This window comes from Microtus oregoni, unplaced genomic scaffold (assembly GCF_018167655.1).
Source record: "Microtus oregoni isolate MIOR12 unplaced genomic scaffold, Mior012 000020F_ref0000438, whole genome shotgun sequence".
In the NCBI taxonomy this organism is placed as follows: Eukaryota; Metazoa; Chordata; class Mammalia; order Rodentia; family Cricetidae; genus Microtus; species Microtus oregoni.
Window position 1 is genome coordinate 6,268,140 of NW_024543079.1, and position 27,546 is coordinate 6,295,685.

Genomic DNA, 27,546 nt, shown 5'->3' on the forward strand with positions numbered 1-27,546 from the left:
CTCACCTGCGACGTCAACCTGGATAAGTTTCTAGACTTTGCAGCTGGAGGATTTTCCCAGTAAAGGTTTGATGCTGTATGGGAAAACCATTGACAAACCGTTACTTATTTCCCCGCAGGCTCTTGGGAAGGGCAAACCTCAGGGCAGCACATAGCATAATTTAGCTCCCACCTTGCCTTCTGACCTCAGTCCCCTATTCTTCCCCCTCTTGTTTATAGGTTTGTTTATTTACAGACGAAAAGTGGAAATTGCATCTCGTCTAGTTCTGGGATACCGTCATTAAACTGATGTTTCCATGTGCCCCAGTCTTCCCACAGATTTATGCTGTCCCACCGCTTGAATGGCAGTGCTTAGACTAAGTGTGTTTCCCCTGCTTTACATTCCTCTGCACTGATGCATATAGCGAGCATGCATATTCTTTGGTGTCGTTTTTTATATGTCCTAGAAGTTGACCAGAGTGTATGAAGTTTTCTTCCACTTATTCTTTCTGTCCCCATTCAGTATGGCATCTGCATACACCTGCTGGGCTGTGCAGCTGAAACTCACTTTACTGCTGCGTAATACTCTTGTGGAGCAGACATTCCGTTGTGTTTCCCCACTAAGTCGATGTGAGCATTCTGAATTGTCTCCATACGAGGGCACGTTTCTCCAGCGTAGCTGCCCTGGGAGAGATGAACTCTGTGTCTCTCTCTGTCCGCCCCTGTGCCTCAGCCACCCTGGCGTCCTTTCAGTTTTAGCTCCCAGGAGTCTCTCACACACATAACAAATGTCCCTTTGCAGCCCACTTGCCCTCGCCTGGTGAGCTCCAGCCGTCGTTGACTCCGCTAAATCTCCCTAATTACACACTCTCGCTTTGGGATTCTACAAGTGGGTCTACCCAGCAGAATCCTGCCCCACGAGGCTCCGGGGCTCGGTGCCTCCAGTTCTGGCCTGCACATAGTAGGCGCCCAGGCAACAGTGGAAGCCTCGGTGAAGAAGGGGCTGGAAAGGGGTCAGGGCTTGGCGGGGACACTGGGATCACGCCTTCTGGGGGCTCACCTGGGAGTTTTCTAGGGTGTAGCCGCCGGGAAGGTCTGGGGTCCAGAACTCCGGGAAATGGGCGCCAGGGATGCAGGCGGGCCAAGGGCGGGACCGGAGCCCCGGAAGGCGGAGTCTCCGGTGTGGGCGGGGAGTGGGAGGGACCGGCCGGGGCAGCCCGGTAAAAAAGAGCGTGGCGGTCTGTGTTCTCTGAGAGCCCTCGGAAAGCGACCCTGCCACCGAGCCAGCGCGGACCCGGAGAGCTTCGGCGGCGGGAAGAGCTTCGGCACCGGGGTGCACACTCGGCACCATGGCCCAGACGCCCGCTTTCAACAAACCTAAAGTGAGCGCGGAGGGGCTCCGTCGCCCGGGTTGTGCCCCCGGGCTGTCCCAGGGCTTAGCCGGGCCCAGCCCTGGGAGACTTCACCCTTAGAAGCATAGGAGGACTCCCGATGGCATCTCCCCTCGACCCAGGCCGTGGCTTGCTTCCGGAATGTCGGACGAAAGACGATGTGGCAGGGAGCGTCCAGAACCTGGAGGTGCCTCTGGCTGGCCTTCGGGTTCGGCTGCTGTCCATGCCCTGTCCATTCCGGGTCTCAGCCTCGCTGTCTGTCAAATGGGCACTTAGTGGGTGGGGCTGCGCAGCTGTGCGAGCCTGGGCAGGGACCTGATGTCTGAACCTTAGTAGAACGGGGCCCAGGGTCTCTAGCTGTTAAGTGTTCGGTGAATGGCTTTATCTTCAGTGTTATGATTGCTTTGTGGGCACCAGATAACTTAGGTTTGTGGGTGAGTTTGTGGGTGCGCCCGTGGGAAAAAGTTGTGATCCAAGCCAGAAAGGGGAATGAGGCAACAAAGCACTGGGGAGGAATTCCTATATACCCTGGGCCTTTGGCCACAATAGGTTTGTTTGGGGTCAGGTCATGGCCCTTGACCCCTGATGGAGTACCCCTTGTCTTTCTGCCTGCAGTTGTAGGTTCTTGGAAACAATGAAAGTCAGGGAGAGTCCAGGTCCCTAAGGCCAGCTTGCAGCCCTCAGGGATTCTGTCCAAGGAGGCCCTAGACCCAGTAGTCAGCCAGGCAAACAGGTCAACAGAGTGAGGACTGAGGACCCAGGGGGGAGGAATCAGAGACAGCCAGGCTCAGATTTACCCCTCCAAGAAACAGATGTTGAATGGTGATGGCAGATGTCGCAATAGCATTAGCAAGAATCCGGTGTGTATGTTGTGTAACATATGTGTGCCTGGAAGGGGAGGGGAAGGGCAGGTGGGCCTGCTCCTCCCGTAGGGAACTCACTCTGACCCTGCTGTCAGAAGCTAGAAGCTAGAAGGGCAGGGCACGCCTTCTTGTCCAACCCATGCCTCCTGCACATCTTGTCTGGTGCCCCTCACCATGGTTAGCGCCTCTTGCCATTGAAGGCTTTTTTTTTTCTTTTGATGGTCTGAATTCTCTCCACCCTTGGTCAGGGGAACCACCTCTCCTGATGGGAGCGATGGAAGCTGAAGATGAGTGACAGGTGACAGATCGATAGCACCTTACCCTTTTGTAACAGCGCTGTGGGGAGTGCCAGTATACTATGATCCCCGGTATTGTCACCTGGTTCATGGTGGCAGGTCATTTCCTCCTCGACCTCAGACTCCACACCTGGGGAAAAGGACCTCATTACTAGGTCTACGCGCACCGGTGTCTGGGTGGTAGGAGGCAATGCTTGAGCGGAAAGGTAGCATCTTGGCTGCTACGTCTCATGCCATGGGGAGGGAGGAACGTAGCTGTGGCCGACAGAAGTGGGAAGGGGTCACTGGGATCAGCGTCTGGGTGGCCTGTGTGACTTGAGTTTTACCAGTTGAAGCTTACTGAGGGCCCAGCCTTCACACATAACTGCACACAGCCAGTCCATCCTGGCAATGACCTTGCGAGGTAGCCAGAAGCATCCCCATGTGCAGATGCAGAAACGGGTGCAGAGAGCCTAACTAGGATGTAGCCAGGCTGGGAGAAGAGCCCATACTGAGGGCTGGCTTCAAAATCCCATCTCCTACGCCAGGCACCATGGTACACACCTGTAATTCCTAGCATTTGGTAAGGCTGAGGCAGGAGGATTTTTTTAGTTCCAAGCCTGAACTGTATAGCAAGACCTTGTTTTGGATGAGAAAACAACATAAAAGCCAGAAATTCCATGCGCCTGTCTCCCCGGGTGAGCTCTGCAAATGCCTTGGGGAAGAGATGGCATCTCACCTGAGCCAGGAGCCTTTGCTGGGGTCTTTGGTTTCTTATGCCTACCACCAGCTGGGACCTAGGGGCTTGGGCAACTTCAAGGTGAGTGGTAATACCTACCAGAGTTTTTGTTTTGTATATATGTAAGTGTGCGTGGAGGCCTGCGTGTGGAGGTCAGAGAATAACCTTAGGTGTCATTTTTCGCCCTCTGGCTTGTTCCTCTCTGGAACACCAGGCTAGCTGCCCCAGGAGTTTCTGGGCATTCTCCTGTCTCTGCCTTACATTGCATAAGAGAAGTAATGGGTTGTAGATGTGAGTTACCATGCCTGGTGTTTGCGTGGGCTCTGTGGATTTGAACTCAGAGCCACACACTTGTGTGTAAGCTTTTTTCTTCCTGAGCCATATCCTCAGCTTTCCTTTCCAGATTTACAAGTAATCTGACTTTAACTGCAGGCTGAGACTGAGGAGGTTGGGGTGGGGTTGAGATACGATGTAACACTGCTGGTCCACCAGCCTACCCAGAGGAGCAAGAACCTAGGCACCTGCTACCTGCTTTGATTGAGTGCTTGCTTCTTAAAATTGCTGGGCACTGAAGAAGGTGGATGAGTGTGTGTGTGTGTGTGTGTGTGTGTGTGTGTGTGTGTGTGTTTGTGTGTGTGTGTGTGTGTGTACACCAGTGATCCTTATTACAGAAGCAGGACTAGAAAATTCTGTGGCTCCAGTTATTGCTATGTGTTAAAGTTCCGCGCTGACCTCGTGCCTCTGGCTGTGATGGAGTCGTGAGTACTGGGAACCTTTAGCGGCTTCGTTCACAGAATCCTGAATGACTGAACAGGCAGCTGTCAGCATCCCATTTGCAAGTGGAGTCGTCTGAGGTACTAGAGAGGAGAAGAAGTGTGCTCAAAGCTGCACTATCTGTGCATCTCACGTCTTAGACTTCGAGGGAACTGGCCCAGGTTGGGAAGGCTGTTTGAAAGGCAGCCATGTGTGGCATGATCCTAGGGCACCTTTGCTCTCTGACACTTGGATGTTTGTCTGTACCGAGAGCGGTTCTAGCTGCTTTGCATGAATTAAGTCACGTTTCGTTCACAGCAGCCTCCCGGGATAGGTCCTGTTATCTTCATTTACATAGGAGGAAACTGACTCAGAGAGGCAAAGGAACTTGCCAAAGTAGCACCACCAAAAAGCAGCATAGCTGGGCTGCAAGTCAGACTGGCCTAACCGAAGTAGGTGCTATTGAAGGCTTTGCTAATTAGCAGTTTTTCTTTTGTGAGATAAAAAAGAGGGAGTGCAGTGATGTTAAGAGCAGGGACTTAGCGGCAGTGTCTTGGCCTTGGCCTTCAGACAGACCAGGGTAGAACCCCTGCCTCTCAGCTTGGCAGCATCAAGTCCTCAGGTAAGCAGGCCCTGAAACTCAGCTGTCTTCAATGGCTGGGACAGAGAAACCGCTGTTATGGGGTGCTGGGGAAAATCTACATGCCATGGTTTCTGCTAAAGTGCCTGGTTCTAAAGTGTGTGCTTCCTTCCGGAGGTTGCAGTGGGCGCTTCCTGGATTCCGGGTCACCCTCATTTCTTGTTTTGAGCAGGTGTACTGACTTGGGTTCTTGGTGTCTTTCCGTTACCAGAGTCACCTGTTAAAATGAAACTACCCTTGGGAAGAGACTGTCTCACCCGTTTAGATTCATGTGACAGTTGTTGGGGAGGGGACAGAGGGAGATTTGGTTTCATGGAAGCCTTTGTTTGACAGAGCAGAAAGAGGAAGGGGTCTGTGGTCACACAGGGAGGCAGGAGACCAGCCTGACTCCTGATTCCAAATCCCGGGAGACTGTCCTGCAGACTGAAAGAGGACCGTCCACCCGTCTGGGTGTCCTGAGAGAGTCCTATGGCCGTACCTTCTTGGGTACTGAGAGAGGACTGTCCACCTGCCTAGGTGTCCTAAGAGAGTCCTATAGCCATATCCCTGGGGTTGGTGGAGGCAGCACTGTGGGATAACCTTGAACAAGGGGACCCCAAAATGAGGTTGAATGCTATATTTATCATGGGGCTAGGGGTATGGGTGAGCCGTGCCTCAGAGTGGCTGCAGGGCTAGATAGCAGTATGGGGGCCAGAGCCAGGCCCACGCTGAGTTCCACTCTCCCCCTTAATTACTGGGGTTAAGTAACTTCCCTGTGCTTTAGTTTTCCTGTGAAATGGGAATTATACCTGTACCCGTCTCACGGACACCAAGTGTGACCTGGTTAGTGTGGGCATGCCACACTGATAGCTCCCGTCTGTAGGGACCTGCGTCACCTGGTGGTCATCCTGGTCACATTTTCCCTTCCTCTGCCTAACACCTTGCCTTGTTTGGATAAAAGCTTCTGGCTTCGGGCTCATGCAACTTCCTGGCTGTGGTGTTCATTTGTTTGTAATACTGTTGTGACCTAAGGCAAGTTCTTCTCTGAGCCTCAGTCTTATCACCTTTAAAGTGGGAATAAACTGGACTGTTTCCTAGACTTTTGAGTCATAAGATCTCTGCCAAGTGGAGATGCTCCTTGCTGGCTGAGAAATTCTGGGGTGACTCATGAATAACACTGGGGAGCCCCATCAGGCCCCAGGGCTACAGGAAACACCAAAGGGCTGCTTGGCTCCTTCCAGTCTGTACCTTGGAGCTACCGGAGCCCAGAAAGGGCTGAGCTGAATTTGGAGGGGCTTCCTGAAGGAGGCGGGGCTGAGGCAGTTCATTGGCCCAAGCCTACCTTGTTGGTTGGTTTCATCCTAAAAGTCAGTCAAGAGGTGGTGGGACATGAGGTGCTGACCCCTGCTCCACCCAAGCCCTTGCCAGGATGAGGCAGGAAGGAAGGACTTGTGAGGGCTGGCAGTGGGTACCTGTGGCTTCTCTGGGTTCTGGCCGTGGTGCTCAAGACAAGAGCCTGGCTGCTTTGCCCGCCTGGATTCTCTACCGAATCTGCCATTGCTGACATTAAGACTCGACAGACCCAGAGCACATTTTGCTGTGCCAGGTGCTGTAGTTGGTACCGAAGACACACTAGAGTGGCACAGACGGGTACCTGTTCTTGGAGAAGCAAAAGTGGAATGAGAACAGAGTGGGGGCAGGTGTGGTGGCGCACACCTTTAATCCCAGAGTGTAGAGGGCAGAAACAGGTGGATCTCTGTGAGTTTGAGGCCAGCCTGGTCTACAGAGTAAGTTCCAAGGATAGCCAGGGCTATGTAGAGAGAGACTGTCTCAAAACAAAAAGAAAAAAGAAGAGAGAGAGAGAAGAACAGTGTTGTGTGTTTAGGCATGTGGAGGCCTGGGGACACATTGTCCTACTGGGGCCAGCCCTGCCCACCCTCTACAGGCCTGAAGCAGATATGAAAGCATCTGACCAAGAAGGCCAGGATTTAGATACTTGTCCTAATTCTGTCCACTATCTCCAGCATATCTTGTGACCTGAACTCACCTCTCTGGACCTCACCAATGAGGTCCAGACATCTCTTGGTGCTTCCTCAGTTCCTGGCACACAATAATTATCTGTTAGTTACTAAGCTGCTTCCTGTCCCCAGCAGCCCTAGGAGGTCTTCCTGCCATTCTCACAGATAATGGCCAACTGCGAGCCAGTCTTATTGAGTGACCACAGAGAGAGATATAAAACTCTCCAGAGAGGTCAGGAGTCTGGACAGAGACTGGGCACCAGGGTCGGGATGGTGTTGTGGCCTTGAACAAGACCTGGACTTAAGGGCAGGAGGACTTGGGCCCCGACTTTGCTCTCCTGTTGGTCTGCTCTGACTTCTCTGAGCTTCACGTCACAAACCTCTTTATGCACAGCTGCTAGGTTCGCATAAATGCGGACCTTGCCTAGGGTCTAAGGACAGCAGGACCTCTGAGAGCCTCCGCACTGTCTCAGAGGTGGTCCTGTCTGCCGCGAGGCTGGCAGGACAGCAGTTAGGAGCTCAAGGGCAGACTTGGGTTCACTGATTGATCCCTGAATCTTTAGAGCACCTTCTCGACCTTCCTGACGCTGCCACCGTTTACTACAGTTCCTCATGCTGTGGTGACCCCCAACATAACATTATTTCTATTGCTACTTTGTAACCGTAATGTTGCTACTGTTATGGATCATAATGTAAATATCTGATATGCAACCCCTGTGAAGGGGTCGTTCAACCTCCAGAAGGGTCGTGATCCACCAGTTGAGAACCACTGCTTTACATACTTCTCTGAGCCTCAGTTTGCAGTGCTTGCCTTCAAGGTTGTAGCACATACAATAGACACTCACATAGACTCAATAGACACCCTAACTGCCCTTTTCCTGAACATGGTCCCAGCTCAGTCTCTAAACTTGTACCTCCATGGTCATCTGGGCTGGTAGATTGGCTTCTCAATGGCAGCTTTCTGGAATGTTCAATGGGTCGCCTGTCTACATTGTGAGCTGTCTGTGGAGATGGTCTATGCCTCTGCTCCCTACCAACCTGTTCCATGTGGCAGCTTCTGTGGAACAGGGTGGACAGCTGGCCTCAGAGGGGCCCTCATCCCTGCCGGGTTCTCTAAGACCCACCATAGGGGGCTGTTGTGTGTTGGACTCCTGCTTGCCAAGGACCTACTGCGGGTACAGTGTGGTACACCCTGCACATTAGCTGGCTCCATCTGGACACATACATTAGCAATCTTCTGCTAAGGTTTACTTCCAGCCTGCTCTCCACCCAGAAAGCCACACTTTTAAGAGCTGCTCCCTCTCCCCCGTCTATTGAAAATATTTCTGTTGAAAACCCATCTCCGTGAGCGATTTCTGGCAGGTTTCCCGATTCCGCCACACATTAACTCTTCCTTGATCCTTCCTTCTCTCTGGCCTACTCTGCCCTGCAGGGCTCCTCCTTCAGGTTGGCCCTCTGAACACACTCTATTGTATCCCTTGGTGTCTGATTTTCTTTACCTTGTAGCTCTGCAGGGTGTGTGTGTGTGTGTGTGTGTGTGTGTGTGTGTGTGTGTATGTGATCATAGCCTGGGGCTCTAACCTCGGAAGGGCTCTTGTTCTGGTAAGTGGGACAGGACAGACCAGCCCAAGATGGCGTGGATGCTTCTAGAGCTGCCTCATTGGCTATCTGCCTGGAGCTTCCTGGAGCCTTTCTGCTCCTGATGGTCTCCTGGGGGCTGGCAGGTGGGGCAGTCACATCCTGACAATTGTCACTGTTATACAGCAGCAGAGACACTGTGGAGGTGTCTCTGTTGACGTGTAACTGCTTTCTCCCAGTGCCCTTGCAGACCTCTGGCACCCACTGATGGAGACAGAGCACAGACACCCTGCCCTGACCCACGGTCGGATTCCCCTTCTCATAGTCTAGGCTTTGTTTTGCCTCCGACCACTCCTCCCCCTTTCTCAGTGACCTCCTTTACTCCATCATCCATCAGTGTCTACATGGGGCCAACTCACTCCCGCCTCAAAAGAAATGAGCTGCTGTGACCCACAGCTACCCTCTGCCCCTCCTGGGCTATGGGTCAGCTATTCAGAAGTAAGGTTCATAGGAGAATAACCTAAACCTTCTCTACTTTCTCACTTCCTTTTACTCTTGCCTTTCCCTATCTGGATTCGGGGCATCATTGTGTCCTCCTTGCCTTGACCTCTGACAGGGCCTGGCTATATGAGATTCCTGTGGCAGCTGTAACAAGTGACCACATTCTAAGTGGCTTTAAAGCCACAAAACACCCTGGGCTCCATCCCCAGCACTGAAAAGACAAAATAAAGGCAGTTACATCCCCCCTCTTCCCCCAGTCCACACTCTACAGTTCTGAAGGCCTGCAGGGTGATGCTCACACTGAAAGCTCAGGGGTCAGCCCTTTGCTTTTCCAGCCTCTGGTAGTGTCAGGCATTCCAGACTTACAGCCTCATGGATCCAATCTCTGCCTCTGTGGTCACACTGTCCTAGAGGTCTTCTGCCTCTGTCTCTAGGACAGGAAAGTACATTCAGAACCTGTCCAGAGAGTTCAGGATAAGCTTCCCCAAGACTGTGGATGATTCTGTGTGTTACCATCCAAGACTGTGGATGATTCCGTGTGTTACCATCTAAGATAGTGGATGATACCTTCTAAGATCATGAACGATTTCACGTGTTACCATCTAAGACTGTGGATGATTCCGTGTGCTACCATCCAAGACTGTGGATGATTCCGTGTATTACCATCCAAGACTGTGGATGATTCCGTATGTTACCATCCAAGACTGTAGGTGATCCCGTATGTTACCATCTAGATTGTAGATGATTCCGTATGTTACCGTCTAAGATTATGGGTGATTTCATGTGTTACCACCTAAGATTTTGGATGATTACATGTTACCATCTTAAGTCCTAGCTTCTGGTTCTAGGGCTTGAGATACAGGCAACTCTGGAGGCCCGTGTTTGACCCAGTGTTCCCACCCAGGGAGGTCACTGCTCCCCCTTATTTTTAGCCTGGTGGGCTGGCCTCTATATGCCATGTCCTCCAGTGTCTCCTACTATCTTTGGCCTCTATTCCCCAGGCTCTGCCTCCCCTGCACTAAGTGCTGGCTTAAGCTAGGGCCTGGTTCTAGACCCCAGCCTCAAACTCTTGTCTGTGATGGCCTTTCTCGGCCTCAAAGAAACTGGGAAAGCCGACAGCCAGTGTGATCCCAAGCTGGGGGTGAGCTGCTCTATCTTCTCCCAGCTGGGTGGCCTTAAGAGTGCTGGGCACTCTAAGGACCTACTGATTACAGGCTTTGTCCCCTCTGCTGGCTGCTGCCATGGGCCTGGTTTCTTCTGCTGGAAACAGGCTCTGTAAGAGTTCCTGGGGCTGACCCTTGGGCCAGCAGTTCCCAGATATTCCTCTTCCATGGCAGGCCTGCCAACATCCTTATCTAGGTCACCAATTTCCAGATATGGCCACACCTTGGAAAACACCACTTCTGGGTCTCCCCTGGTCCAAGAAATTTACTCCATGACATGGATAAGGCAGATGACAAAGTCCCTTAGGTCACTGGCTCCTGGCACCTGTTGTACCTCTTAGCAGTCATGGAAAACAGCATCTCCCAGGGGCAGTGGCTGCTTCCTTTGGGCCACACCTCTCCACAGACACTGTCTAAAGTCTTTGCCATAGTTGTTGTAGAAGACTATAGTATCCCACGCTGTTCAGTTGAAGCTTAGGCCCAAAGAGACCAAATATCTGAGATCAATCATCCAATGGTAGAACTGGGAGTCTAGACAAATAGACTCTTTCCAAAACCTCTGCTGGTAGCCTTGGCTTTATGTGCAAGGTGTCACACATGGGACTGGACAAATAAGGGATGATCACCAAGACCTTTCTAGAGGATCAGAAAGACTTAGTTACCAGATATGTTGCCTGCTAAGGTAGGCTGGACTGGTACCGGTATGTAGCACGGAGTCTGGTGTTTGTATATTTGCATTTACTTCGCCCTGCACTTGCAAGTGTGCACTTTCCCACAGAGCTGTACCCTGCAGTGGAGTCATACTTCAGTGTGTGTGTGTGTGTGTGTGTGTGTGTGTGTGTACGTGTGCATACAGGCATGGGTGAGTATATGCATATGTGCCGACATGTGAAAACCAGAAGTCCATATCGGGTGTCATTCCTAAAGTGCCACCCTCCTTATTTTTCAAGACAGGTTCTCACAAGGGAGCCTGGGGTTTACCGATTAGGCTAAACTGGCTAGGGAAGCCCAGGGACCCCCATCTCCATCTCCCCTGCTCTGGAACTGTAAGTTGCAGCACCACACTTTTTGTGTGAGTGCTGACTGAACTCAAGCCCTATGCTTGTGCGGTGGTACTTTATAAACTGAGCTGTCTTCCTGAGCCCCAGAGCCTGATTTTTGAGGTGTCTGCAGTCGGCTATTCCTGGTAAACTTAAAAGGTGGCTGAGGGCAGCAGCTCTGGTGTGGTGGGGGCTGGCTCATTCAGATCACAGTTTGGGAATTGGATTGGGGTTAGGACACTGACTCTGCTGCTCCCCAGTGTGGCTAAGGCAAGGGTTGGGGTCCCTGCTTCCATTGCTTGCTCACTACGTGACTTTGGACAAGGCATTTAACATTAATTTCCTGATCTGTGAACTGCATAGCACAAGCACAAGACCCCCCACACACACACACACACACAAACCCACAAATAGGTAAGCTTAGACAAGAACACTGATGTAAAGAGTTTAAGAGGTGTATTGACTAAGTGTCCAGGAAAAGGCAGCTTCGGAAGTGGCCCTCAGTCTCTGTGGTGTCTCATGTTCCTTCTCTGCCCCTTGCAGGTAGAGCTGCACGTCCACTTGGATGGATCCATCAAGCTAGAAACCATCTTATACTATGCCAAGTAAGTCCATGGACAACCACAGTCCTCTCCAACATCCAGCGACATGTACAGCTCTTCTTGGGGGGCCCTGGAGATTCCCAGGACTCTGTTCACCCCTTGTGGGAGTCAAGCCAGCCTTTGGTGGAAGATGGTGTTGTCCTGGGTTCTTTCCACTCCAGACTCCATTGGTTGGAGGTGGTAGGCAAGCATCCTACCTTCTAGCTGACGGGAAAAGCAAGCCTGTTCCTAGCATCCTTCACTCCTTTGCTGCGGGGCACTCTGTGCATCCTGGGAGGAGTCAGCTTCCCTCCACTGTCTCCAGTGTCTAGCCTCAACTCTACCGCTGTCCCATGGGAGAGCCTCCCCGGGTGTCCAGGTGCCACTGGGGAATTTGTCTCCCAACTCCAGAGCATGGCTCCCAGTTCCCTGGGGAGGGTTCTACTGGGCAGGTTTTCCCCCACGTTGTGCTCCCAGCAGCCTCTTCCTGCCCTGGGATGTGGCTGCTGTTCAGCCGTCATAAGCACACAACATCGGCTGCCCCACACTGCGTGACTGCCTTAGCGACTCCCTCCCACCACTTGGAAGGCAGTTGTGTAGCTCACCCTACCTTACAGGTGGGAGGAAGCCAAAGGCTGTTTCAGTCCAGAGGTATGGTAGAGTATTTTCTCCCATCAGCAATGCAACCAGGGAGCTCTATAAAGTAAGACCTGAAAAACAGTGTCTATCTGGATGCCACAGTAAAGGTCACTCCCAGATGTCACTGTCAGCATCTATGGCTCTAGTGTCAAGGGGACGCCTCTGGCCTTATCTGTGTGTGACCTTTGATCATCTGGAGCTGGTAGCTATTGCCACAGGGCCCTGCTGAGGTCGTCTGGGTGGAACACTAAGATGGGTTCTAATCAAGGATTATTAAATGGTCCAAAAGGCTCATTAGCCGGGCCAAGAAGGCACGAGTATCCTTGAGTGAAAGAGCAAGATGTGGATATTGGGGCCTGGTGTGATTTTTCTGGTCTCAGTGAGCTCGGTGCGGGAGGGGGATGCCCTGAAGTCTTCAGGCAACAGGGAAGAGGCCTCGCTTCCAGTGACCCCTTCTCCGTCTGGGTGTCTAGGTGACTGTTGGCAATCATCTCTTCTTCCTTCAGCTCCTGGATTGTGCCCTTCATAGTGCCTCTTACCTCCTTCTCAGTCCCTCTCACTACCCTGCGGGCTCTCTATGGAGCATATGAAGGTCTAGCCAGGCCCCTTCACTACCCTGCGGGCTCTCTATGGAGCATATGAAGATCTAGCCAGGCCCCTTCACTACCCTGCGGGCTCTCTATGGAGCATATGAAGGTCTAGCCAGGCCCCTTCACTACCCTGTGGGCTCTCTATGGAGCATATGAAGGTCTAGCCAGGCCCCTTCACTACCCTGCGGGCTCTCTATGGAACATATGAAGGTCTAGCCAGGCCCCTTCACTACCCTGCGGGCTCTCTATGGAGCATATAAAGGTCTAGCTCTCCTCTAGTGCCATCATCGCACGGATCTGAGCCACCACTGTCCCTTCTCTTGTCATCTGCAATCTGTCTCCAGGTGCCTACCATGGCCTCACCATCCTCTGGGCTTTAGGGCTGTAGTCTGACCACTGACTTTGAACATAGTTAGCAGTGTGTCCCTCTGAAGGCTCTCCAGGATCACCATGGCTGTACATGGCCTTAGGAAGGTGACTTAGGCTGGCCAGTAGCAAGAAGCTTAATCTGGAGGGACCAGTGAGTCCTGAGAACCTGCCTATGGGCCAGGAGCACAACAGGGGCAGGGACCATATCCCCAAGGTAAATTATGGAGACCTGGGACTGGTGAGGATTCATGACACACAGGCTAGAGCGGGGAGACCTTGGTGTTACCTACTGGGAAACTATGGGGACTTGTTTTATCTTACAGCTGTGCTGGGAATGAAACCTAGGGCTTCTGCATGCTGTAAAGCTAAAGTCTGAGCCCCTTAATATTCTCTTTTTTAAACACATGTGTACACACAGACACACACGTGCATGCAAACATGCATGCACACACACCAATAATAACAATAATGGTATAAAATAGGAGAAACCAAAACCTAGAGGGATATTGCAAACGGGAGCTGAGTCACAGTGGGTGGAGACAGCAGAAGCAGGAAGGCACACCAAGTTCACACCCGCTTCCTGCAGTCCACACGGAGGCAAAGCTCCCGATGTAGGAAGAAGGCAGGAATGGGACAGAGTCTTGAGCTGAGTAGCCAGCACAGCAGACCTGTGCTAGGTGGGGCAGGTTGCTTTGAGAAGCCAGCCAGGAGGGCAGAGCGAGAGGTCCTGATACCAGCTCCTGTCCTGGGATTATGATACCGCACAGTCTAAAAGCTTCTGTCTGGGCATGTGCTCAAACATCTCTGCCTACCCCTGGACCTGATGAGGAAGTCATGGGCTTGCTATAATACTCACCCCGGCAACAGCCAACCTGTTAGTCCCTTGATATATATTGACTCATCTCTGGGTCTGCCACCCTGAATGCATTTAATCTTAGAAGCCAGGCAGGGCCAGGGCTGCTGAGTACTTGGATGAGCAGTATGATTTGTCATGACTTCTGGATACAAGTCTTGGAAGGCCTCTATGCTGTTCTCTAGGCCTTGGAGCTCAGTTTCCTCATCTGTCCCAGAGGAGAAGCTAGATGGAAGGACCCCCTTGTTTCTTACTGAAGTTACCAGTCTGTTCCTTGCTGCCCTGGGAGGCCTGGCTGGATCTTGCCTTGGCATCTCATGTTTTGTTTTCATTCGTTTGTTTGTTTGTTTGTTTGGTTGGTTTTTTGAGACAGGGTTTCTCTATAGCTTTGGAGCCTGTCCCAGAACTAGCTCTTATAGACCAGGCTGACCTTGAACTCACAGAGATCCACCCGCCTCTGCCTCCAGAGTGCTGGGATTAAAAGCGTGTGCCACCACCGTGCAGCTTTTTTTTTTTTTTCCGAGACAGGGTTTCTCTGTGGTTTTTGGAGCCTGTCCTGGAACTAGCTCTTGTAGACCAGGCTGGTCTCGAACTCACAAAGATCCGCCTGCCTCTGCCTCCCAAGTGCTGGGATTAAAGGCATGCGCCACCACCGCCCAGCCGTGCAGCTTTTTTTAAAATGTAGTTTTAAAAATTCATTTTATGTGTCCAAGTGTTTTGCCTGCAAGTATGTATGTGTAATACATGCATGCCTGATGCCTACAAGGAGGAAGAAGGCATCAGATCTGCTTGAACTGGAGTTAGAGATGGTTGTGAGCTTCCGTGTGGGTCTTGGGATCAAACCAGGTCTTCTGCAAGAGCAGCCAGTGCTCTCACCCCATGAGCCCTGGCTGCAGCCCCTCACCCTCAGTTTTATTTTCAGGAAGAGAGGCATTACCCTCCCGGCAGACACAGTGGAGGGACTGCGCGACATCATCGGCATGGACAAGCCTATTTCGCTCCCTGGCTTCCTGGCCAAGTTTGATTACTACATGCCTGCTATCGCGTGAGTTGCTCCCAATCCTTGTGTCCCACGACAGCACCCGTCCCTGTAGACTGAGCTGCTGTAGAAGGCGCTCTGAACCTCCAGCCTTGCTTCTGACCGTAGTGTGCCCTGAGCCAATTTCTCCTATGCCTTTGGAATCCTAATCTCTTAACTCACCCAGAGGCAGAAGAGGCTCTGTTCAAGCCCTGTGCTGGTTAGGCTACTGGATATCTTGTTCAGAACTCACTGCCCTTGCACAGCTAATGTCCCCAGACCCATGCCACCATCACAGAACTCAGAGGAAGAGCCCTCGGCCTAGGTCAAGAAAAGACATGGGGGGTAGGTCTGAATCAGGTCCCCCATGCCCCAGTCTAGAGCTTTGGAGGGTGTGGGCAGGAAATGGAGCGGGAAATGGAGGTGCAGTTGGGTCTGTCTTCAATGTCTTGAATCACTGGTTGAACGAGGACCACTACTAGTCTCTGAGAAGGCCCAGGAACTGCCATTAGAGAGTGTCAGAGAAAGGACTCAGACTCTGAAAATCTAAGCCAGGCTTCTGACCTGAATTTACTGGCTTCTTTCTGTGTCGCTCAGAGCTGACACTGAAACCCACATGCCAGGTGCAGGGGTCCTACAAGGTTGAACTCTTGCTTTCCACAGATGCTGACTCCTCCCCTACCCTTGGGGACTAACATGCCCCAGCCTCAGGTCCTCACCGGGCCCCCCACCCCCGTTCTCTCTGGCTGGAATGTTGTTCTCTAAAAGCCCACGGTTTGCCTTCTGCGCACATCTGTGGTGTCCCTTCTCAGTGAGGCCTCACTGGCCATGTTGTGGTGTACTGCATCACCTCCTGGCTTTATCTCTATCAACAGTGTTCCTGTCTGGCAGACCATGTGCGTTTTCCCTTTACCTGGCTCTCCTGTCAGAAGGTGACCAAAAGACAGGGATTCGAGCTCCTGTTCCTGTTCACTGTGTACTGAGGGTCTGTGTCCAGTATGAGGAGGGTTCAGTACCCACCTGGAGAATGACTGGAACCACAGCTCTGGGAAAGGCAGAGAGCAAGCCCCTCCCTACGGCAAAGCTGAGACCCAGAGCTTCCCGCATCCACTGAACCTCCTCCTGGGAGTGCCCCATTTCCCCAGAGCTGGGCCCTTTCTTCTCACCTAAAGGCTATGGGGGCGCTTGCATACCTTCCCTTGCTCATTGTCCCTGCTCTGGAGGAAGTCCTACCTAGGACAGTCCATTAGCGTTTGATCAGTGTTCACAGAGGCCCTCACAGGTCACTTTGTGCCTCGCTCCTGTAGCTTACACTCAGCAGCAGCAACTAAAACACTTCCAGCATCCAGCTGATCACTTCTTTGTAGCATTTGTCCGCCCCAACCAAAGTCCTGGCCTAGGTAAGGTTTCTGATGTTTTAGTCATTTGGCCTCACAATAACCCTTTGACAGAGGTATCAGAGAGGACAGCTAACTAGCCCAGGATCACACAGACTGTACCATGCCTGAATATCGTTTGCCCACTCCAGAGTCCCTCTGAGCTGGGCAGTGGTGGCGCACACCTTTAATCCTAGTGCTTGGGAGGCAGAGGCAGGCGGATCTCTGTGAGTTCGAGGCCAGCCTGGTCTACAAAGCAAGGGCCAAGACAGGCACCAAAGATACACAGGGAAACCCTGCCAAAAAAAAAAAAAAAACAGAGTCCCTCTGGGTTCACCATCTGTGCCCCTTCTCTCCCTGCCAGCCTCACATTTAGCAAAAATTTGGCTACTGTACCCTAGGCCCTTTCCTTGGATGAAGTGTCATAGTTATGACAACATAGAGAATCCTTGCCTCCTGGGAGTCAAGGGGACATGGGAAATAACACTTCAGAAAAAGCATGTGATATCTAATGTCAGTGATCAGGACATGGGAGAAAGGATCCCCAGAGAGAAGGTGGTCTGGGCAGGGCCTTAAGCTGGCATTAGGTGGAGGCAGGCAGAGTCCTGAGGTGGGAGGGACAATCGTGATGGTCCTTGGCCAGAGGAAGAATGTGAATCACAAGATGCTAGCAAAGCTGGTGACCGTGCCATTGGGCTGGCATCAAGGCAGAGCTTTCTACACAACTGGAAGCCATAGGGGCTCAGAAGAGAGGAACAGCATGCTTTGGTTTCCTTTATAAAAAAAAAAATTATGGGGTTAAGAGGCTGCTAGATATGTGCCCCACCATTGAGCCACACCCCTAAGCCCTTGTTTACTTTTCTTTTTAGGCTGGGGCAGGGATCAGAGGACAATTTGCAGGAACCTATGTCCTCCTTCCACCCTGTGGATCCTGACAGTCAAACCCCGGTCTTCAGGCTTGACAGCAAGTGCCTTTTCCCGCTGAGCCATCTCACTGGCCCTCCGGATTTCCATTTTTAATCACTCCCGCTGCCACATGGAATGGCATGGCGTCAGGGCAAACGTGAAGACATGCCCGTTAGAAGCAGTTCCGTCAGACAAGGGCAAGGGGTCAGAATGAGTTTAGTTCAGAAGCACAGATGCGAGGACTTGCCAGGTGGCTTGGGTCTTCTCTGCAGGATCTGAAGAGGGCTACAGGCACCTCATTTGCTACGGGAGCTCCCAAGGAGTTGAAGAAGCTTGTTGCCAGCCTGTGTTTCTCCCTTCCCAGGGGCTGCAGGGAGGCCATCAAAAGGATCGCCTATGAGTTTGTGGAGATGAAGGCAAAGGAAGGCGTGGTGTACGTGGAAGTGCGCTACAGCCCACACCTGCTGGCCAACTCCAAAGTGGACCCGATCCCCTGGAACCAGGCTGAGTGAGTGGCTGGGGGCTGGAGGGGGCTGCATTCATTGCTCAGCCATGAGGAGAGGGCAGAGTGCTGGGAGCCCTGGCCTTGCCCTGGCCTGTGGACTCAACTCAACCAGAAGAGGCATGATCCCTATCCCTCTGCCTGTGGTTACATCTCTGCCCTAAGCAAAATGCTTGGCTAGCTGCCCACGACTCTGCCTGGCTTAGCCAGTGACATCGAGAGGCTCTGCTCAATGAATGAGCCTGGCCCATTCCTGTCTTCTGGTCTGGACCTCTTCATCTGGAAATATCTTGAAGCCCCCTTGCCCCCTCCCTCTGAGCCATGATTCTGATGCCTGTAGACAGTGGCAGCCTGACAGGTTCAAATTTAGCCCCCTCTCCATCTAGAAATAGGGAGGGCTGTCTGACACCCCCACACTGGAATCCAGCAGTGCCCAGACAGTTCTGAGGAAGTAGGCCACTGCATAGGGGCTTGAAATCATGTCCACATGTCTCCCTGAAAGACATAGGTCAGGGGCAAGGCTGCTCCTCCCTGCTCCAGTTCCATGGCTACCATGGCTACCATGGCCTGAAGTCCCTCCCTCCTGCTCTCCCCACACAGAGGGGACCTCACCCCTGATGAGGTTGTGGATCTTGTGAACCAGGGCCTGCAGGAGGGAGAACAAGCATTCGGGGTCAAAGTCCGGTCCATACTGTGCTGTATGCGCCACCAACCCAGTGAGTACCATTGTACCCTGCTGGCTACCTGGCTCTATCCCAGAATCCCGTACCCTGTGTGTCCAGTGAACTCTTGGCAGCTCTAGTGATTCTCGTGAACAGGAAATCTAGGTCTTGACAGCCGCGTGACCAACAGGAAGCTCATAGCCAAAGGAAACTAAACAATAGGGAAACGTCTATGACCACAAGACTCTGGTTTGGCCCGGTCCAGAGCCTCTTGCATAGGTCTGACTTCTGAGGTATCTGGGATTCCTCTCCTGTTGCCAGCATTGGCCAAATCTCCGGGGCTCAAGCTTCAACCTGCAGTGCCCATTCTATGACCTTGGGCAAATCACACCACCCCTCTTGAGTGTTCACACCTCCTTCGGGGATGGTCACACTCACTTTGTGTTCCTACCCTAAGAATTAGCGGGAACAAAGCCAAGGGCTGATGTGAGGTTAGGGGGCTCACTACAATAGTGCACGGCCTGCATGTATCTTCTCAACCCTCAATGCCACCTGGGGATCGAAGTCAGGTCATCAGGCTTAAGGCTTTTACCCACTGAGCCATCTTGTAGGCCCACATCCTAACTCTATGGGGCTCTTAATGTAAACTGCATGACTCATTAGCAATGAACTCATTCCTGAGCTATAGCATGGGCTAAATATTAGACTCTATGTTCCCACTTTCTGAGTGAGGGAAAGTCTGCCATGGTGTTGGTAAGCACTGAGGGAATGACCTGTTTGTCCCTTACTGAGCCCCGCCTTTGTCTCAGCACACCCTCGCCTTGTGCAGTGGCAGTAGTCTTCCTCTGGGAAAGAGGCTTGGGTGGGGGAAGACACAGCAGTCAGGATCTGAAGACAAGACACTGGATCTTATGTCTTCTCTGGACAGATGAGGGCTTAGAACATCCAGGAGGGCAGCCGGGCAGCCCTGCTCCCATACTGTCTGATGACGCTCCGTTGAACCTCTCTCCCAGACTGGTCCCTTGAGGTGTTGGAACTGTGTAAGAAGTACCATCAGAAGACTGTGGTGGCCATTGACCTGGCCGGTGATGAGACCATCGAAGGAAGTAGCCTCTTCCCAGGCCACGTGCAAGCCTATGAGGTGGGCCTGAGAAGGGGAGAGATGTTCCTGGGGGAGCTTGGATGGTGAGCCTGGGGCCTCCCGAGTCCCCAAGTGTGCGTTGGTTGGGGTGAGGGACTCTGAGCAGGGTATAAACCAAAGCCCCTGCATGGTGATGGGAAAGCTGTGTCTGAGTCTGCATCTACCTGTGATTTGCTGTGTGGACAGAACTGCTTCTTTCTGGGCCCCATTTCTTAGTTCTACACTTCTTGTTAGGCCTTGGTCATATTAACTTGAACTTTCCGGAACTCCACCCTAAAATCGTGTTAGTTTGCTTTAGAATATTAGACAATGTGTTTAAACCCTTCAGACAGTATCGGTGCAGGAGCTGCAGAATAAAGGATAGCTACCACTTTATTTACTACACTTGGAAACCAGGCCACACCCTCCTGTGTACTTATTGAAGTAGCCTCGCCTTACTCTGAGGACAATCACATCTGCCAAAATTTAGACCCAAGTGTGGCAAAGACAGGGACCTCTGGGGACCTTCTAGGGACCTCTCAGAGCTACCCCCGAACTGTCTCTTCCCCTTCTAGGGGGCAGTGAAGAGTGGCATTCACCGCACCGTCCATGCTGGGGAGGTTGGCTCTGCTGAGATTGTGCGAGAGGTAAGGGATCAGGAACCCTGGGCCTCCTCTTCCTGACTCCAATCCTGCTCCTGGACTCACCTCCTCTGTGCTTCTCCATAGGCTGTGGACACTCTCAAGACCAACAGGGTGGGACATGGCTACCACACACTGGAGGATGAGACCCTCTACAAAAGGCTACTGCAAGAAAACATGCACTTTGAGGTGAGGGTGTGAGGCTGGGAGCTGTCTCTGGCTACCCCATGCCTTTTAGACAGAGGTGGGAATGGCCAGTGGTGGAGGTTTCAAGGGCTTGAAGCAAGGAGGTCCTGGCAAAGCTGGCAAGAATGGTGCCACGGCAGGTGGCTCGGCCCATCGGGGTATGGCCTGGGGCCCACTATGCCAGCCACACACCTGCCCCTTGCAGGTCTGCCCCTGGTCCAGCTATCTCACAGGCGCCTGGGACCCCAAAACGGAGCACGCAGTTGTTCGGTGAGATCTGGTTCCTGAGACCCATTTGGTTCTTCTGGAAAGGAAGGGGAGGGAACATAGGAATGGACACCTGGTCATCCTGGTTCTTAGGAATGAAGTCCCTTTGGCTGGGTGGGAAGCAGGTACTGCTGTCCTTGTCCATCGAATGAGGACTGCGAAGCTCACGTGCAGACCTGACTGTGGTCCCCACCTACTGACTACTAGAGCTGAGGTCCCATAATGCATCAGCCACAGCAGAATGCCCCCTCCCAAGGGAAGCTTCTGCATTGTCACCAACTCTGTCTTTTGGGCTGTGGGCAGACGAGTCTCACCCGGCTGGGTGTTTGCTGCTCTTGGTGCTGTTGAGTGCTCCCCTGAATGCCAGCCTGAATCTTTCCCTGGAGCATCTCTCCCATACTACAGGGCTCCCATCAGCAACCAAGAACAAGGTCTTCCTGTCCTGTGATCAGGTCCTTATCAGGGCTCGTGTGAGGACAAAGCCATCTTCTCCTAAGGCAGGATACAGATGGCAGAACCTGGGCTGACAATGGGCAGGCCGGCACTGGTGCCTCTGATGGCAGAACCTGGGCTGACAATGGGCAGGCCGGCACTGGTGCCTCTGATGGCAGAACCTGGGCTGACAATGGGCAGGCCGGCACTGGTGCCTCTGATGGCAGAACCTGGGCTGACAATGGGCAGGCCGGCACTGGTGCCTCTGGCACACCACATGGCAGCTCTTGGAGGCACACGGGTCTATTAGCACGCTGGCTAAAGGGAGGGTTAACTCATCTATGCAAATACAAAGGCTGAAGAACAAAGACTCTGGGTGGTGGTGGAGCAAGGGCTAAGGAGAGAACCCACAACAGTGACATTAAGGGGCAGGAGAAACAGACAGAAGGGAAGTCAAAAGCGTGGTGTCAGTGGTTACGGGTGCTTGCTGTGCAGGCATGAGGACCAGGGTTCAGATGCCAGCAACCACATTAAAAGCCAGGCATGGCCATGCACACCTGTGACCCAATACTAGGGAGGGGGTGGAGACAGGAGGATTGTTGGGGCTTCGGGTTCAGTGAGAGGCCCTGACCTAGAGGAATAAGATAGAGAATGAGGAAGATGGCCAACATCTTCCTCTAGCTCTGCACATCCACAAACATGGGAAACTAAAACAAAAAATTAAAATAATTTTTTAAAAAGTATGGTGTCAGAGAAATCTAAGAATGGTGTTTTGAGAAGAGTCAAGTGTCCAATTCTGGGGCTAAGATGGCTCAGTGTGTAAGGTGCTTGCCACCAAGCACGACAACCCAATAACCTATACGGCAGAAGCAGAAACCGACCGTCACAAATTGCCCTATGACCTCCAAACACACACCATGGCATGCACATCCACAGAATAAACACAAATTTTAGAAGTGTGGAATACTGGGCTGGAGAGGTGGCTCAGAGGTTGAGAGCAATGGCTGCTCTTAACAGTGGCCCTAAGTTCAATTCCCAGGCTCACAACCATCTATAATGAGATCTGGTGCCCTCTTCTGGCATGCAGGCATACATGCAGGCAGAACACGGTGTACATAATAAATAAATCTTAAAAAACAAACAAAAATCAAAACAACAAAGGTGTTGACTACTACTATCCAAGCAAACAAAGTTAGAGCCAGCAGAAACCAATCAAGCTCAACAAGATGGTGGACAGGGTTGTGCCAGGAAGTTTATGTGGTGTGTTGAGGAGCCATATGCGAGGAACTGAGGCCTGACTAGGAGAGGCAGGCAGGGTGCCAGCCACGTTCCAGTGCTGAGAAGGGAAGGTTAGCGGGCACGAATGCTTGAGGGGCTATTGCTTTCCTGGCTCTGCAAACTGCCCTCCTCCCTGGCTCTCACCTCAGCTCCAGAATGCAACCATTCATGTTGTCTAAGGCTGGGTGAAGATCGAACCGGGGAGATGGGCAGCCATGGTCCTTGGAGTAAAGAGGCTCTTTTCTCCCTGCTGGCCCCTCCGCCAGCTTCAAGAAAGACCAGGCCAACTATTCACTCAACACAGACGACCCTCTCATCTTTAAGTCCACCCTGGACACTGACTACCAAATGACCAAACGGGACATGGGCTTCACTGAGGAAGACTTCAAGCGACTGGTGAGTGGGTGTGAGCTGTGGCCCCGACACTTGGTCCAGGTGCCTGGAACCTCTGGAGACCCACAGTGGGTTTCCCTGACATGCCAAGCGAGTCTAGCACCAAAGGCCTCCCACAGAGATGCCTTGACACTGGCATCCCAGCTGAGGGATCAGGTGGCTTGGCCTTTGCTTGGGTTGATCCCTCTCTCAGAAAGGTGTGCCTGGCTGTGGAAAATTTTGTGCCATTTAGGCTGCTCCTAGGCTGAGACCTTGGTCTTGGGTTTTGCTGTCCTGAGTGAATCCTTTGCAAGGGCCTCTGCCCACATCTAACCTCCTCACACCCACACTGAGTATGGGGGTCTGTGGTCTCTGCTACGGCTCATGCTGCCCTGTGACCCTAAAACAAACCCCTCGCCCTGGTTCACGAGACCACTCCCTTCCTGGCTCTCCAACTGTTTTCCCTTCTAGAACATCAATGCAGCCAAGTCAAGCTTCCTCCCCGAGGAAGAGAAGAAGGAGCTTCTGGAACGACTGTACCAAGAATACCAATGGCCACCAGAGGCTGAAGGTACACCTACCTCTGGGAGGTCCTTTGGGGAGCAGGGGACAGCACTGAGAACTAGCGAGCCTGCCTGGCTTCTGGGTGCAGTTGTCAGTCAGCCTCTCGTCAGGGAGGCTGCTTCCTGAGCAGTTACTACCGTCTGGACAGGCTTCCTGCAGATACTCCCAACCATCGTGGCAGCCTGAGGTGTGACCCTAACAAGGAGTAGGCCCAGTCCTATTTCCATGAATCCCTTCATTTCTGCATATGGCCTTGGCAAGCCACACATTCCCTTGCCTGTAGCCCGTCTTGCTATCTATGGTAGGAAGGCATTCTCTGCGCTTTCCCCGATGCCTTATGTGTTATAAGTGGTCTGATCTTTCTACCTCTCTGACTTGACCAGCAGGGCAGATCCCCTGAAGATGGCAAGGCCACTTCTCTGAGCCTCAGCCTGTGGATGGAGCCTTCACAACTGTGACACTCTTACCTTCATTCCTTCCAGACCTCGGAGCGGCCAGGTCTGTCCTCTTGATCAGGTGTTCTGGCCAGGGCCCCGGGGCCTTGCCAATTGTGGGTATGGATCGGAAACCTTCCTTCTAAGGCTAAAAATCTGGTGTTTAATAAAGCAGCTGGTGACTGGCATCTTGCAGCACATGGTGGATGTGGTCTTGGGGCTGCTGGCTGGGGTGGGTAAGAGGCCCCACATGGACACTGGGCCGGAAGAGCCAGGACCTTTCCTCCAGAAGTGACATTTTTCCAGAGGGGCAGTTTGAGCAGGTGCTCCTCAACTCTTGGCTCCTTTAACCAGAGTCTTTTGCAGCTATTTTTATTATTTTAAAGGGTTATCCATTTTTATGTATATGGGTGTTTTGCCTACATGTAAGTATGTGCATCGTGTGTGTGCCTGATGCCAGAGGAAGTCAGGACAGGGCATCAGATCCCCTGGACTAGGGTTCAGACAGCTGTGAGCTACCGTGCGCATGTGCATTAGAGGACAACTTGTGAGCGCTGCTTCTCTCCTTCCACCATTCACCCAGGGACTGAACTCGAGCTGTGAGGCTTGGCCGCAAGCACCTTTACACACTGAGCCATCTCACAGGCCCCCTTCAGGTTATCCCCGTGGGCTGTGTGAGGATGGGGTGGGGAAGGGCTCATCAGATGCCACATGAGGAGTTGCACTGGTCCCTACAGGACAGAGGGCAGCAGTGCCGGCTGAAGATGTGGGGTACAAAGCCCAGATGGGCATTTGGTGGTTAAAAGAAACAGTCTTAAGCCAGTCACACAAATCATCAGCATTTATTTCCTGGGACCTAAGTATCACTCTCTTGGTACAAAGGGCAAAGAACTGGTCAGCTAGTTTTGAGTCCAAATCCTTTCCCTACAACTGGATCTGAGGCTCCATGAGGGGAACTTAGAGCTGCATAGATCATCAGAACTAAGCTTAAAACGGCTTCCAAAACAAACCAAAACCAAAACAGAAAAACGTGATTGTCAGCTCCCCCTTCTCTGCTGAAAAAAGTTATGTTTTTAAAAAATGTAAAAGAGGCTTTAAAAAAGGGATAGGAAGATCTTTCTGACATAGGCGGCTGACTGGAGGGATGAATGGTGTGGGGACAGTCCCTGTCCAGGTAGGGACTGCCCACCTGGGGGGCGGGGCCTGGCTCGTGCCCCACCTGGCTGAATAAATAACATCCCGTGGTGATGGTGTACCTGGGCACTGCGGGGAGGTGGGAGGGAAAGTGGAACCATGGTGTGGGCAGAGGACTTTGCTGGAATAGGCGCCACAGAGGCCTCCACGAGGCTCAGTCGATCTGGCTGCTCAGAGAAGAAACTGCTGGGTTGTGCCAGGGCTCCAGTCCAGGAGGGGACAGTTAGCCTGCAGGACCAAGGCTGGATTCAAGACGAGCTGCTCGCATCACTGCCCTGGGGCTGGCTGCTGGCCTCCTTCTCTGGGGTACTTTCCTCCTTCTGTCCTTCTGCAGGGGAGAGAGAAGGAGGAAGTTTTGGACACAGTCACACACTACAAAGCACGGGGGTCTGGAAAGACCAGGCAAACTGATCACTGTGGCCAGCCTTTGGAGCAGGCTAAGAGCTGCACTGGGCCAGAGAGGCATCTGCCTGCTCTCCCGTGGAAAGGCTGGCAGGGCTCCTAGTACAGTGAAAACCAGAAAGGTCAGGACTGGTGCTAAAGTGTGAGAACAGTGTGTGTTCCCCGGGGGAACTGCGAATGTGAAGTTCCCAGAAACAAGTATGTGCTTAGTAAATGAGAAAATCGTTGAAGACAGTATAGCAGACTCCACCAGCCCAGCTCAGGAATGCCCACGATGGTACAGGATGCACATCTGGACTGCCTGACTCAGCACACCACTGCTAGCATCCACTCCTGCTCTACTCCAGCCGGCAGAAACCTGAGCTGGGCTGAAGATAGCAGTCGGCTGAGAGCAACCAGGCCTGCTCTAGAGTCCCTGTGTGAGCCGGGTCTCCTCATTCACTCCCAGCTTTCTCAAGGCCCGCTGGGAGGTGGAACCAGCAGCTTCTGCCTCACCCACCTGACAACAGTGCCCGGCTTGTATTCCATCCTCAACCCTCCCAGGGTCAGCATCCTACACAGAGCCCAGTTATATGGGCAAAGCTCAATCGCCAGTCTCAAGCCCCAGTGACACTGTGATGCCACTGAAGGTCCATCTATCTCATCCTGCCATTGGGTCTGTCTATATGCCTGAACTGAGCCCTGGGTTCGGCCAACAGTCCACACAGCAACCTGAAGGTGTGTTTGGGGTCATGACACCCATGCGAAAACAGGCTCAGAGGAGCAAGTTGACTGATGTCCCTACAGTTTAAGGGTGGAGAGTCTGCTTAGTGCGGAGCCCAGCGTCCTCCACTAAGCTGCATTCTCTGGAATTTATAGAGGCTTGCTGGCAGGTTGGCCTCCCAGTGCCCCACACGGCAGTCTTGGGCCTGAGTGCTCATAGAAGTAAATAGTGTGGGCAGAACTTGGCACTGTGACTCAAGTGTGTGCCAATCTGAGCCTGCCTGGCATGAAGCTACCTCCTCTGAGGATGGTGACTGAACCAAGGCTCTACACACTTCCGGGCCCCTGGAGGCCTAACACCCATGACTACATCCGAGGAAACATGCACTTTGTGAAGCCCACCATGAACTGTGACCCTTTGAACCCATGTCTCTGCTCTGTCACTGTGCTGCTAGAGACTGCAGGCAAGCCACTTTGCGGTAGCCAGCCTGGAAGGGGTGGAGACATTCTAAACAGACTCTGTCCTTCACCTTGGCTGTCAGACTACTGAAACAATGCCCCAGGATCTCCTGCTGCAGAAAAGCCTAAAGCCCGAGCCAACCAGAGGGACTTTTCTCCTGGAAAGAGTTCGGCAACTAGTCAGACCCTGAGGACAGTGGGCTCTAAACAGTGAAGGGTCCATGGTGGGCAGGATCCCACCTTATGCGGGACTGCTGAGGTATGAACAACTCTGGCCTCTACTTAAACCTGCCCTCATGGCATAGCCCTGAAGATGAACCTGGAGGGGTCAGTCACTGGATCTCTTCGTCCCTTTTCCCAATGTAGCTGTGCTGAATAAATTGCCTTTTCCTGCTCTTCATATTATTTGGCTCTTTAAAATATTTCAATTTATTTTTACTTTATTTGTATGACTATTTTGGCTGCATGTATGTGTAAAGTTTTGCTTGCATGGATATGTACCACATGCATGCAAGGTACCTTTAGAGGTCGAAAGAGGGCACTGGATCTCCTGGAACTGGAGCTACATTTGGTTGTGAGTGCTGGGAACCCAACTTGGGTCCTTTCTACAAGCAGCAAGTGGTCTTAACCATTGAGCCCTCACTCCAGCTCCTAATTCGGTCCTTATAATTGGCATACTGAGGACTGCCATCCAATGTGGCTTATTGGAGCACAGGATATGACCCCAGGTCCTCTAACAATTATACTTCCTTCCTGCCAGCCTCAGCTCCCCCTTAGCTGGAGAGAAGGTCCTCTCCTATCCATCCCAGGTTAGAAAGAAGCTGTGATGCCCAAGGTGAGTGCACTGTGTTCTCCATGGCTAGCCTGTGGCTTCTCTTGCTCTTAGGCAAAGTAAAGCAGCATCTGCTCCGTGTCTGAGACACCAGGGACAGACACTTGTACCTCATACTGCAGAGGCAGGCCACAGGCTTGAGGAGACCAGGTAGCCAGGACCTCTTAAGCCTTTGAGGATTTTGGTCCTGTCCTACTCAGCTTATGCACCAGCTCTTGGAAGTTGTGACAGAGAAAATTCTGAGGTCCT

General features: G+C 52.4%; 2 protein-coding genes across 6 annotated transcripts in view; one reads left to right on the forward strand and one right to left on the reverse strand.

Annotated features, from left to right (window-relative positions):
- The first annotated feature begins 1,204 nt into the window (after positions 1-1,204).
- Positions 1,205-24,088, forward strand: Ada (adenosine deaminase). Of its 3 annotated transcripts, none has more exons than XM_041670663.1 (12): positions 1,205-1,360; positions 11,462-11,523; positions 14,873-14,995; positions 17,615-17,758; positions 18,353-18,468; positions 19,428-19,555; positions 20,110-20,181; positions 20,263-20,364; positions 20,567-20,631; positions 22,605-22,734; positions 23,182-23,281; positions 23,658-24,088. In XM_041670663.1, the coding sequence occupies exons 1-12, from the start codon at positions 1,328-1,330 to the stop codon at positions 23,672-23,674; spliced, it is 1,092 nt and encodes a 363-aa protein (XP_041526597.1). In that variant the 5' UTR covers positions 1,205-1,327; the 3' UTR covers positions 23,675-24,088. The 3 variants fall into 3 exon arrangements, with proteins under 3 accessions (XP_041526597.1, XP_041526598.1, XP_041526599.1); XM_041670664.1 differs by having other exon boundaries at positions 23,661-24,088; XM_041670665.1 differs by having other exon boundaries at positions 17,624-17,758.
- A 446-nt stretch (positions 24,089-24,534) lies between these two features.
- Positions 24,535-27,546, reverse strand: part of Pkig (cAMP-dependent protein kinase inhibitor gamma) — a 67,147-nt gene continuing 64,135 nt past the window's right edge. For all 3 annotated transcript variants that reach the window (XM_041670451.1, XM_041670453.1, XM_041670454.1), the window contains exon 4: positions 24,535-25,230. In XM_041670451.1, coding sequence (XP_041526385.1) covers positions 25,151-25,230 — 80 coding nt within the window. In that variant the 3' untranslated portion in view covers positions 24,535-25,150. The remainder of the gene's footprint in view (positions 25,231-27,546) is intronic.